At 37.0% G+C, this 14,631-nt stretch overlaps 1 protein-coding gene across 1 annotated transcript; it reads left to right on the top strand.

The window, feature by feature from the left end:
- Window positions 1-3,242: 3,242 nt before the first annotated feature.
- LOC136218339 (probable LRR receptor-like serine/threonine-protein kinase RKF3) lies at window positions 3,243-5,461 on the top strand. The gene has a single exon (XM_066005143.1). The coding sequence runs from the start codon at window positions 3,391-3,393 to the stop codon at window positions 5,332-5,334; it is 1,944 nt and encodes a 647-aa protein (XP_065861215.1). The 5' UTR covers window positions 3,243-3,390; the 3' UTR covers window positions 5,335-5,461.
- The last annotated feature ends 9,170 nt before the right edge of the window (window positions 5,462-14,631 follow it).

The raw sequence follows: 14,631 nt of genomic DNA, 5'->3' as shown, positions 1-14,631 counted from the left end.
TCCGGGGACTGGACATAGGCGGAGAGGCCGAACCAGGATACGTCTACTGAGTAATATCTTTCTAATCCTTAACTCCTTTATATATTGCTTGCTAAAATACTGCCTAGTAAAATACTAAAAAGAACATAAGCTGAGTTGAGTGAACTGAGAAGCTGAGTTCAGGAATAGACTTAAGTGCTAGCTCTTGACTTAAGAATAGAAGCAGTCTTAGTCACCGGTTGACTAAGCTTGTATCTAAAACTTACTCAGTACCACTGTGCTAATAGACTAAGTTAAAGTCTTAAACGAAAAACAAGTCAGCCTTAACGTGAATTTTTTTAAATAGTTCCTAACCCCCCATTGGAACTAATATTGTCACGTTACATGGAACCAACAATCCTTAGTGTCATGCCTGTGCCTCCGGGGTTGCGAGGCATGCTCGAGGGCCTCTCTATCATTCTCACCCATTTTACAAGTGAAGATGGGTAAGGCCCTTCTAGGGAGGGCTATCCATGTTGTAAGCTCGAGTCTTTACCAATGAACGCCTATTCTGTTTAAGTTTGACTCTATTTTCATGATGCATAAAGTAATAGTCTGTAAAGAGAAAATGGTACGTTGATGGTTACTTGTAGGGAAGAGATGTAGTCAGACCCTACTCAGCTCGATTACTCGGTACTATTTTGGATACTACATATTTGTTATTTTCTTTATTTAAAGATCGATGCAAGCCACCTTTTTGAGTAAAGTTTTTTATTTGTCGCATACACCTTGCGTTTAACAACCGTACACATGATTATGATATGTTACTATTGAAAATATTACACATTTGATTTGGGGAAAAATGCTACTGTTGAAAATTTAGTTGTTTTTCTACTGTGAGAAAGAACTCTTTTATGCATAACATGAGAATTATGTGTATGTCAAATGACAGATAAAAAAACAAAAAAAAAAACATTTTACCCGGTAAGGATAACAGAGAAATACACATATGATGTGGTGTAGGGCACTGATGTATTAAACCATATGCATGCATGCAGTTTTGATCAATGAATCAATTGTAAAAATAGCTCAATGTGCAATTGAAACCTCGAAGATTTTATTACAAGGGAACTACCACCCAAGTTGCTCTTATATGGATGTCAAACAATTCAGCACATGGAGGATTATATATGGATAAACTTCCAAATTATAACATATACTCCTGTACAAAATATAATATCTATAAATACCCTTTTAACTCAATCCACCATTTGCACATTCAACTCTGACTTGCTACAACATATTCTTCTAATTTTTCATTCTTCTCAAACTTAAACAACATATAAACATCACTTTCTTCCTAAATTTATCAATCTAATTTATACGTTGCCCAAATCCAGAGTTTAAACAAACTATAACTTTTTTCAACCAATTGTTTTGCAATTTCTCTCAAATAAGTATACCCAATCTAACTTATTTAGGAACAATACTTCTCATTAGCCTAAATTAGACTTGTTCATGGGCCCAGTATCCATCCGGCCCATCCAGGTCCATGTCTCTTGGACCGGGTTTAGACATGGAAATTTATCTTTAGATCCAGCCCGTCTCTTTTTTGGGTGGGGTTGAGATTTATAAAAATAGCATGGACCGGTCCAGTCCGGTCCGTCTATTAATATTAATTACTAAATTTATATATTAATATTTATTTTTAACTATAAATTTAATTTTTTTATTAAAAATTATACATTTATATTTAGATAAGCTTATATAAACTCGGTTTGAGATTTTATTTTTTTAGTTCGAGCCCGCCTAAATTAATAGCAGGCTGGACTAGACTTGGGCTGAGCATTTTTAGACAAAACCAATCCAAGTACTGATTTTCTTTTTCTGGTGAAGATTTTTTTAGGTTGCTTTTTAACATCAATATTTCATTTTGAAATAATTTGATGTGGTTTTAACAATTCTAGTATATATTACTAGAAGTTAAAGTGTTAAGTTAAAAAGGTAAAATTGATAACATGATTTTGGATGAAATTGATCTTTTATCCAACTTAAAAAGCCAAATTAATCATTAAGGGTTTTATATAATATTTGATAGTATTTCAAGAATATCAAACCCTTTTTGTCATTTTCTAAATAATTTGTGTGTTTTGCATTGCATTTTAGCAATAAAAATACTTTTTATTAGTATTTATTAGTATTATGATGAAAAATCCACCATGGATTTTCAAAAGGGCTAATTACAAATCTAGTCCAATTAAAAGGGTCCATTTACATATTTAACTTACTTTGCTTCAATATCACCAAATTAGACACTTTCATCCACTTTGGACAAGAATACCCATATTTCTATTTGATCCATTCTTCTTCTTCGATCGATTCTTCTTCTTCTTTCTTCTTCGATCGAATCTTCTTCTTCGTTCGATTGGTTCTCCTCCTCCTCCTCCTTCTTCTTCATCTTCTTTTTCTTCGGTTCATGTTCTTCAATTTCTGATACCAATCGTTAGCGATTATTGAAGTATTATGTTCAATTTCCCGTAGAAATGGTATGTTTTTAGCTTATATGCATGTTTTTCTTGCTAGTCTTGCCTCTTTCTTCATCTGTAATGGTATTGTTTCAATTTCCTCTATTTTCCACTATTTTCCGTCAATTTCCTCCATTGTTGTCGCATTTATGATGAATTTGTCGCATTTCGTCACAAATGCGACACCACTTCACAAATGCAACAATCGCTGTCGCATTTCGTCACAAATGCGACAACAGCTGTCGCAATTCGTTGCAAATGCGACAACTTGCTGTCGCATTTCGTCGCAAATGCGACAACCGTTGTCGCAGATTCGACAAATCTTGTCGCATTTGCGACGAATTCGTCACAAATGCAACATCACAACAGTTCAATTGTTAGATTTTTTTTTTCTCTCATTTTTTAAGATTTCCTTCCTAATCCTCTTCCGCAGACACTAGTTCTTCAAAGGTTGAACGAAACAAAATCTATTCTCTCTATAAACCACCGTCTTTTCGCTCGTTTAGGATGACGAGAAAGACGTTCAGAATCTGAGGAAGAAGATGAATTGAAATAAGGGTATTCCTATCCAAAGTGGATGAAAGTGTCTAATTTGATGATATTGAAGCAAAGTGGGTTAGATATGTAAATAGACCCTTTTAGTTGGGCTAGATTTGTAATTAGCCCTTTTCAAAATTAAGAACTGAAATAGTAAAAGTTGAAAAGCAACACCAAAACTTCTCGGAATCCGACAACTGTTTAATTGGCTGCTGGAAGAGACGAAAAACAGCTGACTGTATCGTCTCTTTCTTTTCTTCTGGTCAAATTATGCCTCCTTTCTTCTACTTCTCTCTGTCAACAATTCCCATCTCCTTTTCGCTTTCTCTTCTCTATGCTTCCTCCATGAACTTACAACCTTAATTTCTCAATGTTCTTCTTCCTCCTCCCCCGCCGCCTCTATCTTCTACTCTTCGCATTTCTCGCTTTCTCCTTAACCTCCGCTCTCGCCCAAAACTCCACCACCTCATGCCCTCTCGACTTCACCGTCCTCCAGAAGCTTGTCGCTGATTCCAAACCCATCAATATTGGCCGAACCCAGCAGTGCCAGTACCTCAAAAATGGTCTGCGACTCGTCCAATCCTACTATCTCCAGCACAATAATTCCTTCTTGCCGCCTCTTGACTCTGCCGAATCTTGTTGGCGTGCTTATCAGACTTTCCTCAATCAATACGATACTAATTTTGATGTCCGCTCCTCTTGCGGATTCAACACCAGCTGGATCTCTCAAGGATGTATGAACATCACTACCAGGGCGCAATTTGAATCTCGGATTCCTAAATCTTCCATGGATAACGTCGCCGCCGTTTGTAATCAGTCGCTCGAGAATAATTCCCCCTGCGCCGCTTGTACCGCTAGCTTGACCAGCCAATTAGCCTACTTGCCGGGACCTTCCGTCGGGAACTTGTCCGATTGTCAAGCATATCCGGCAATTTATGCCGGGGCGTTCCTTAATAGGTATGGACCTACCGATAGAGGTACTGCTAAGTGTTTGTTTTTGCTTGATTTAGATCCTAAGAAATCAGGTCACAAAAAGAAGAGAGTTATGACTCTGGTTTTTGTGATTTTGGGTCTTGGATTGGTAATAATTATAGGAGGATGTTGGTTTTTGAGGCGAAGATATGGGGTTTTGAGGAGGAAAAGGAGAAGAGATAGCATTAGTGGGGGAGGATTTCGGATGGGTTTGAATTCAGGATTGGAGTCAATTACTGATAGTACAAATCTGGTTAAATTCACATTGGATGAAATCAGAGAGGCAACCTGGAATTTTTCCAGGGAAAACCTTATTGGGAGAGGAGGATATGGAAATGTGTACAAAGGTGCATTGCCTGATGGATCTCAAGTTGCTTTCAAAAGATTCAAAAATTTGACAGCCGCCGGTGATGCTAGTTTCGTACATGAAGTTGAGGTTATTGCAAGTGTGAGACATGTGAATCTTGTTGCTTTGAGAGGCTATTGTACAGCCACTACTCCATCAGAGGGACATCAGAGGATAATTGTGTGTGATTTGATGACGAATGGGAGTTTACATGACCATTTATTTGGATCTGCAAAGAAGAAGCTCAGTTGGCCAATTAGGCAAAGGATTGCACTGGGAACAGCAAGAGGATTGGCTTATTTGCATTGTGGAGTTCAACCAGCAATCATTCATAGAGACATTAAAGCCAACAATATACTATTGGATGACAATTTCGAAGCCAAGGTAGCTGATTTTGGACTGGCAAAGTTCACACCAGAGGGAGCAACTCATTTAAGCACAAGGGTAGCTGGAACAATGGGGTATGTAGCTCCTGAGTATGCTCTTTATGGGCAATTGACAGAAAGAAGCGATGTTTACAGCTTTGGTGTTTTGCTTCTTGAGCTTTTGAGTGGAAAGAAAGCACTGGGTTTGAGTGAAGAGGGGCAACCTTCCCCTGTTACAGATTGGGCATGGTCACTAGTTAGAAAGGGGAGAAGTTTAGATGTTATAGAAGATGGTATGACAGAGTTAGGCCCAAATGATGTAATGGAGAAGTATGTATTCATTGCAGTACTTTGTTCTCATCCGCAGTTATATGCAAGGCCAACTATGGATCAAGTAGTGAAAATGATGGAAACAGAGCAATCAATTCCTGCAATCCCAGATAGGCCAATTTCATTTGTAGCTGATATGGAAGATATTGAAAGATCAGTAAGCAGCAGTGGTTCAGGTCAGCTCTCTAGTCCATCTGGCTACCAATTATATAAGTTTGAGACGGACCGTCGTTCTTCTAACTTTAAGGATGAAGGTTCTTCTAGACCTAGTTCAGACTCTAGACCAGTGGAGACTTTGTAATTATGTAGTTTCAACTCTCCAATCCAATCATTAGTTACACTACTGGTTTCATTTGTTGATTTAATTTCCACTAATTTTCCTCCTATTGTAAAGATTTCCTGATATGTTACAACTTACAAGCACAATATACCAACAATTTTCTTTAGCTTTGTGATATCGAGCACTGGTTAGTTTCAATAGTTTTCTTGTGTTGTTATACAATAAAATGGGAAGATATCTTTTCAATCTGGCATCATTGCTATCCCATGGGAATACAACTATATTCTCCCACAGTGACAAAAGAGAGCTAAATCTTGTAGCAAAATGATGAGCAGAGCAGGGCAGTCATATGTGTAGGTGAGGTGAGACAACAGCTTTTTACAGTGAATGACCATATCCATAAAAGAGGACCAAAAACTCATCCAAGGAAACTGGTTATCAACAAGGGGGACTGCGATTAAACAGAATCTGATTTTCCACCTGTTATGCCAAAGACTGCATTTTCGGCCAACCCCCATTGATTAAAAAACATCAAGAATACACACCAACTACCATCGCAAATTCAAACTCACATTCCAACTAAAATGGACTGAGGAATTGCTATAATTAATTATACTACCTAGAAATGCCAATTTATTGCTTCTATTACTATTAATTTGCTCATACTTCCAACTTTTTTTTTATCCCATGCTAAAATAAAGTTAAAAAGCATTATGAGTCGGCTAATTTTTATTGAATTTTTATTTGGATTCATTAAACATCTAATTTTTTGTTTTTATCCCAATAAACCATTAATGACAAAAAAAAGTCAGCTTTAACATAAAATTTGGGTAACAAAATATTATTCATTTCACTTTTTTTTTTTTTATGGGTAAATAATGCACTACTTTCTACATTTATACCTACCTGATAACCACGAACATTCACACGGACCTTAATAACCAAGTGAATTTGGTCGTTCACCGCATAGTTGCGAAAGGCGAAAGGCGAGCCGAGACGGTGAAGGCAAAATACCGCCTTGAGGCGAGGCGACAGCCTTTCGCATGTGAGGCGACAAAAAATTAGAAAACACCAAAAAATAAAATCATTAATATTACTAACTCAAATCTACTAATTTAAGTCTAAAGTTCTAAAACACACACAAAAAAAAAACTCCTAATCCTAATAACATCTAATTCCAACATAAAACCTAATTCCTAATAACATATCAAATGAACTCCATAATCAATCCAAATCCTCATCATCATCAAACTCTATTTCATTGATGTTTTCCTCTTCTTCATCCTTGTATTCTTCATCTTCATCTTCATCTTTATATTCATCATCCTCATCCTCCTCCTCCTCATCATCATCATTTTCTTCCTCCTCATCTCTACTAACTAGAGGAGGATTAACTTTTCTTGCCCGAGATGTGCCTCCTCTCACATATGTTTGTGTAGGCCTAGTAGTAGACACAACACTTTTACCTTTTGCCCTAGTGTTATAGGCATCTTCGTCCACTCCAAGAGCATCCGAAACTAAATCCTACATCCTCTCATCATTATCAAATACTAAATCTTCATCATCATTACCACCATCTCCTTCCATTGTACCCGTCAACCACTCATTACTATCATCGATATCTTTCAAAGATATAGGATCAATGTGGTCTCGTTCATCAAATCGACGTTTCAACACTCGATTATACTTGACATAAACCAAGTCATTCATGCGTGTTTGAGCTAGTCGATTTCTTTTTTTGGTATGAACCTACAAAACAACAATTAAAAAACAAAACAACACTTTTATGATCCTTTGAACTATGTCAAAACCTAAAGTGATCAAATAAGTGACATAGTTATATTTATAAAACTTACATTCTCAAAAGTACTCCAATTCCGCTCACAACCGGATGCACTACAAGTGAGACCAAGCACTTTCAGTGCAAATTTTTGTAATTGTGGAGTACATGATCCATATGTATCCCACCATGCAACTAAAGAAAGAAAATTACAAACAAACAAGTATTAAAATGCATTCAAGTTGCTAAATAATAAATACGAAGGTATGAGGGTGTAGGAACTTATATACCTGGGCTCATTGTGTCTCTATGCCTAATTGCCATCTTCATTCTGAATAGATCATTACTAGAATTTTGATACAAAATCAGTTGTTCACCGATCTTGTCTTGTTCATCTTCACTTTCTACCAATCTTTCCAATGCTTTCAGATAACCCTTTTTAATCTCACCATTTCGACCGGGTTCACCAAGGAATGATGGATTTAAAAGGAATCCAGCTGCATGTAGTGGTTGGTGGAGTTGCTTATCCCATCTATAATCAATGATATCATAGATATTTTGATAAGAAGCTAGCTTATGGTCGAAGGCTTTTGCTATTGCCTCTTTAGCCCTATCCATAGCCTCATAGATATATCTCACGGGTGGCTTTTTCTCACCATCCACCAATCGGAGTACACGGACTAAAGGGCCAAATATCTTCATGATATACAAAACATTTTTCCAAAATTGTGGGCTTAAGACACATCCCGATGCATTTTTTGCAGCAACTTCTTTTGCCCACTTACTCTTAGTCCACTCATCAGATACAAACATTCTTCGCAAATTAGCCTTCAACCTATGCATACGTTGAAGCGTGAGATAAGCAGTGGAAAATCTTGTGATACCGGGTCGTACAAGCTCTAGGTGCCCAGTGAAACTTCTCAACATATTTACAACCCCTGGACGTGTATAAATATAACCATTCAACTTAATGGCTCTCTTCACCGTCTTACTAACAACCTCCAACTTTCCGATATCTTCCAACATCAAATCAATACAATGAGCTGCACATGGAGTCCAAAACAAGTGTGGCCTCTTTACCTCCAAAAGCTTTCCTGTAAAAAAGATGATAATAATTCATAAAAGATTACAAACTATTAAAATGTAAATAAGAATTAATAATAATAGTACCTACAAGCACATTAGATGATGCACTGTCAGTAATAAACTGAACCACATTCTTCTCCCCAATTTTGAGCACCATCCGGTCAAATAATTCATATAACTTCTCACCGGTCTTTGAATAATCAGAAGCATCAACAGATTCAATAAAAACAGTCCCTTTATGCGAATTAACTAAGAAATTAATCAAAGTTCTTTGCCTCTTATCTGTCCAACTATCCTCCATAATTGAGCATCCATGCTTCTCCCATTCTTCTTCATATGATCTCATTCCAACCTTCACTTTCTTAACCTCTTGCCTCAAAAGAGGTACTCGAACTTCATGAATGCTAGGCGGCTTCATTCCAACACCATACTGTCCAATAGACTCAATCATCATAGGAAAACTAGGATACTTTACAGCATTAAAAGGAATTGCCGCATCATACATCCACCTAGCAAAATCCGCACAAGCTTTCGCTCGGAGCTCTTTTTTACATGTTTCATTAATGGTGGGTTGCCTCAACTTACTATCTTTGAGGGCTTTTTCAGCATCAGGAGTAAAAAAAACATCCATTGGACCCTTTAGCTTTGGTTTTTTCCTACGAATTGATTTAATACCTACGCTATTAGGCTCTCCAAGATCATCAACCTCAATCTCATCATCCCCAAAACGATCTAAATTAGTAAAATCAACATCAATATGCTCATCAACAACCTTACTTGCCTTCTTTGATAGCATATAATCTCGGATTTCTTGGCGCACATGCGGTGGACATCTAACACACTTCTTGACATTAGTGTTTTCTCCAACAATATGATGCTTAGCTCTACATATCCCCCCTTTTGAGATAAAATCACAAAAATTACACCGCAAATCATTTGAATTCCCTATCTTGACTTCTTTCACATACTTCCAACAAGGATCATTTCTTTTCGTAGTTTTGAATGGATTACTACTCATGATAAACAACCTACAATATTTAGACAACAAAATTAGAAACAAACTTTCTGACCTAAAATCAAACTTTCTGACCTAAACAAAATCTACAGCATAACATTTAGAATAAGGACTACTAATTAAGAAATAGAAATAAACAACTAAGAAAAGATATCATAAAAGAAAAAAATTGGGCAGCATAACATTTAGAAATTAAGGAATTGAAGAAAAAAAAGAGAGAAGAGAAGTAAGAAATTAATCAAGTTGTGAAAAGATAAAGGAAGAAGAAGAGAAGAGATGAAGATACATACCTGGATTTGTTGGCTGCTGAAGTAGAAGTAGAAGTAGAAGCAAGCAGTAGAAGCAGTCGAAGCAGTCGATGAAGAGGAGAGGAATAACGGCTCTTTCTAAATCGTGACCTAAAAGTGCCTACTTCTTTCTTTTTATAAGTATTAAATATCTATTTTGGTCCTTATTAATTTAAAAAACATTTCAATAAAACCCTATAATTTTCCTAATTTCTAATTTCGGCCCAACACTCCTAATTACCGCCCGACATACCCAAGGCGACCGCCTCTCTCCCAGAACCGCCCCTCACCTGCGTCGAAGAGGCGGCTGCCTCAACGATTTCGCCCACCTTCTGCTACAGAAGGCGGGGCGCCGGTCGCCCGGGTCGCCTCTCGCCTCAGGCGACCCGGGCGAACGCCTTTGACAACTATGGTTCACCGTTAGATCTAGGCTTATTAAATTTAAGTCGTAGGATGTTCTGAATCTCTACCTTAGGATTCTAATAAGGCTAGATCTAATGGTGAATGACCAAATATTGTATGGTCATTAAGGTCCATGTGATTTAAACCGCCTAATAACACATTAACTTTTGTTCTATTTAGCAGTTCTTTCTTTTATTGAAAAACTAAACTATTTAACAATTCAAATATTTCAAGAACTAAACTATTGAATAAAATAAAAGCTAATAACTAAATGGTGTATTATTAAAATACGAGAACTATACAATGTGTTAAATAAAAATGTAAGAACTAATAAATTATTTATCCTAAAATTAGATAATCATGTCTATACATATTTAAAGGAAATAATAATAATAATAATAATAATAATATACCTTACAAAGGAAATTAGCCTTTCTACCAATACTCTATACAAACATATGAAGATCCAGCCTCAGTACCTACTGAGAATAATTATGCTGTTGAACTTCTTCCTATCGGAACCTCAGAAAGTAAACTCGAATCCGAAATTATCTTTATTGACGAAATCATTCCTACAGACATTATTGAAACACCCACATCTGAAGACAATCCACTTCCTAAAGAAGTAAGAGCTCCCAAAGGCCACTCTGAGGAAAATATAATAGATATTGTCTAGAACAGTGTGAGAACCAAAAGTCAACTAAGACTTTTGAGTAACGTTACATTTGTCTCATGCCTGGAACCAAAGAACTTTCCAAAAGTAGAAGGAGATAAGTACTAGATGATTGCTATGCAAGAGGAACTAGACCAGTTCAAAAGAAATGATGTATGGGATTTAGGGTCCCATCCAAAGAACAAGAAAACTGTAAGAACCAGATGGGTATTCTGAAACAAGTTAGATGAAGAAGGAAATATAATCAGAAACAAAGCAAGGCTAGTTGTACAAGGATACAGTCAACATGAAGGTATTGACTGCAGAGAAACATTTGCTCTGGTAGCAAGGTTAGAAGCCATCTGAATTTTATGTGCTTATGCTAGTTATATGAATTTCAAATTATTTCAAATGGATGTGAAAAGTGCATTCCTCAATGGGTTCATAAACAAAGAGGTTTATGTAAATCAACCTCCTGGCTTCGAAGACCCCAAACTTCCGAACCACGTTTATAAACTCAAGAAGGCTCTGTACGGATTGAAACAAGCACCACGTGCTTGGTAGGAGCATTTAACGAACTTCCTTCTGAATAAAAATTAGGGAAAAGTACAAAAATAAACCTTGTGGTTACGCCCATTTTCGAACAACACCTATGTGGTTTACAAGTTTGCAAATTGGTACTTTGAGGTTCATTCCGTTAGCAAACACATGCCAAATTGACTAACGGTGTTAAAAGTCAAAGGGAAAATAGTTAATTTGGTCCTTATATTTAATAATTTTATAAATTAAGCATCCTTATTATCTAACTATCACAAACAAACCCCGCAATAAAAAATAAAAATTCAATTATACCATCTTCTCCATTACTCATTAATTTTTTTCTTTCTCTCTCATCTTTTTTAATTTTTCTCTCTCTAGAATCACAATTCCAATAATTTCGTCCCATTAAACAATGATAATAAAGCAACTTCATAACAAATCTAATGGGAAGAAATTATTAACTAGTTTTATATCAAATCTATCCCTCCAATTAGTGTTAGAAATCTATAAATCTTCCTTTGGATTCTACGATGGAGGAGTTATTCTCTTTTTCGACCCCAACCCTTTTGAGCTTGCTCCTAATATCAGTTCTTTTTATTTGGAAGAAGAAACCCCAAACTTCAAATGAACCTCCACAGCCACCCAATTCAAATGAATCCCTAATTCCCAACGGACTATCACCTGAACTTGCTGAACCATCACCAAACGGACTATTCCCAACGTCGACTCCGCCGTTACCTCCACTTCCTCCACCGCCTCCTCATCTGTTGCTCCTCCTTATCTAAAGGCAACCTTTCCTACTTCGCATCTGTTTCCTACTTCAAGAATGTGAGCCCGTAGTGTGTTGGCACTTTCCCTCGTTATGATGACGGGAGGTTTGGATTTGTTCTTGGAGCCAGGCGGGCGTCCTCTGGGGCGGCGAGCCACTAAATCGCCCGGATTAGAGTTGGCGGCGACTAGGTCAAGAGGTGGATGAGATCCATGATCATCGGTGGAGAAGTGGGTTGAATCTTGTTCGTCGGAGTCGAGGTGGCACTGGAGGTGAAGGTCTGGTCTGTGATGAAGCTGATGGACGTAACGAGAAGTAGTTCCTAAATCCAAACCGGCCATTAACAGGAAATTATTATCATTGTTATGAAGTTGCTTTATTATCATTGTTTAAGGGCGGCCCGGTCGCATTACGCGTCCCCGCTGAGCGAGGGTCCGGGGAGGGGTCCCACCACAAGGGTGTATTGGGGGCAAGCCTTCCCTTGCCAATTTAATTGGCAAGAGGCCGCTCCTAAGACTCGAACCCATGACCTCTGGTCACACGACAACAACGTTTTACCGTTGCGCCAAGGCTCGCCCTCTTTTATCATCATTGTTTAATGGGAAGAAATTATTGGAACTGTGATTCTAGAGAGAGAAAATTGATTTTAGAGAGAGAAAAATTAAAAAAATGAGAGAGAAAGAAAAAAATTAAGGAGTAATGGAGAAGATAGTATAATTGAATTTTTATTTTTTATTTTGGGGTTTGTTTGTGATGGTTAGATAATAAGGATGCTTAATTTATAAAATTATTAAATATAAGGATCAAATTAACTATTTTTCCTTTGACTTTTAACACCGTTAGTCAATTTGGCCTGTGTTTGCTAACGGAATGAACCTCAAGGTACCAATTTGCAAACTTTTAAACCACATAGGTGTTGTTCGAAAATGGGCGTAACCACAAGGTTTATTTTTGTACTTTTCCCTAAAAATTATGTCAGAGAAAAATCTGATACAACCTTATTTATCAAGAGGAAGGGTAAAGATACCCTCTTAGCACAAGTACATGTATATGATATAATTTTTGGTGCTACTGATGAATCTCTTTGTAGAGAATTCAGTAAACAAATACAGACTGAGTTTGAAATGTCCATGATGGGAGAACTTAGCTTCTTTCTTGGACTTCAAATTAAGTAAGCAAAAAATGGAATATTTATTAGCCAAGCTAAATATGCCAAGAAAATACTGAAGAAATATGACATGGAGAATCGCAAGCCAATCTCCACACTTATGAGCACTGACACCGTACTTTTAGTAGATGAGTCAGGTAAGTCAATAGAAAACAAATTGTACAGAGGTATGATTGGTTCCTTGCTCTATCTAACTACCGGTAGACCATATATACAATTCTCAATATGCTATTATGCTAGATATGAATCTAACCCTAAGGAATCACATTATATAATAGTGAAAAGAATCTTTAGGTATTTGCAAAGTTCTGTGAATGTAGGCCTCTGGTTTCCCAACACTTCTGAATTTACTCTTCTGGCATACATGGATGCTGAATATGGACAGGATAAGCTAGAACAAAAAATTACTTATGGTGGATGTCACTTTCTCGGAAGCATCTTGGTGTCCTGGTTTAGTAAAAAGCAATTCTTAGTGGCTTTGTCAACCATATAAGTGGAGTACATTGTTTCTGTAAGCTGTGGTGCTTAAGTCCTCTAGATCAAGCAGCAACTAGAAGATTTTGGAGTTAGATCCAAGACCATTAATGTCATGTGTGACAACAAAAGTTCCATTAACCTCTCCAAAAATCCAATCCAGCACAACAGGATGAAGTATGTCAGCATAAGGCACCACCTCATCAGATATCATATCCTTAAAGGAGAAATCAAACCGATCTATATAGCTTTCTAAGCTCAACTTACCGATATCTTCACCAAGCCTCTAGCAAGAGATCAATTATGTGCTTTGAGAGAATCAATAGTTATGTCTAATCCTCTTCAGTAGCTCTATCTGGCATATATGCATGTTATAAATGATCATTACATATTGTTATGCGTCTCCTCTGAATGCATATCACTTCTTCTAGGGTTAGCACGCGTACTAGACCTAAGAACTAGAAACGACTTATCATCATTAACTATAAGAAATAATTATGATGCCACTAACAAAACGTCAGAATCTAGGTCATAAGTGCCTCCGTTTTTCGCAACCTCTGAACTTCCGACGTTTCACCTGTGAAAATCTGCCTATAAATTGAAATCGATCACAACACAATTCCTTTACGCTTGAAATTTCTAATGCACTCTCTCTCTAAGAATTTCTCTCTTATAAAATCCATCTTCAAACCTTCAAAGCTTTATCAACAGAGTTTGAATAAGAAGCTAAGACCTCTTCCAGTTCTTCTGGAAGTGAGGAAGTTTATTCCTCCGAAGTTAAGCCAAACTCACCTGAAGAACAACATGTGGATTATGAGGACTCACCTGAAAAACCTAAAACTTTGGAAGAATTCATCCCCATAGCACTTTACCCAGATCTCCATGAAATCTCAGAACCAACTGTTCACAAATCGAGATATTTTGAAATGTCCTTCATGAAATCCACGGAGCCCTTTGTCTCCTAGATTAAACAATAGAAGTGGGACACCTTCTTCTCTATCCCTAATGTTGTAGGAAAATAGACAAGTCTAGGCATAGCGGAATAATAAAATTTTATCTATTTCCCTTTTTCCAAGATCTGTTAATTGTTATTTCATATAAAGAGGGATAGAAAGTAATACCTTTATTGAAGAACTATCTACCAT

This window comes from Euphorbia lathyris, chromosome 2, assembly GCF_963576675.1.
Source record: "Euphorbia lathyris chromosome 2, ddEupLath1.1, whole genome shotgun sequence".
In the NCBI taxonomy this organism is placed as follows: domain Eukaryota; kingdom Viridiplantae; phylum Streptophyta; class Magnoliopsida; order Malpighiales; family Euphorbiaceae; genus Euphorbia; species Euphorbia lathyris.
The sequence above is the reverse complement of the archived record's forward strand: the minus strand, read 5'-3'. Positions and strand labels throughout refer to the sequence as shown.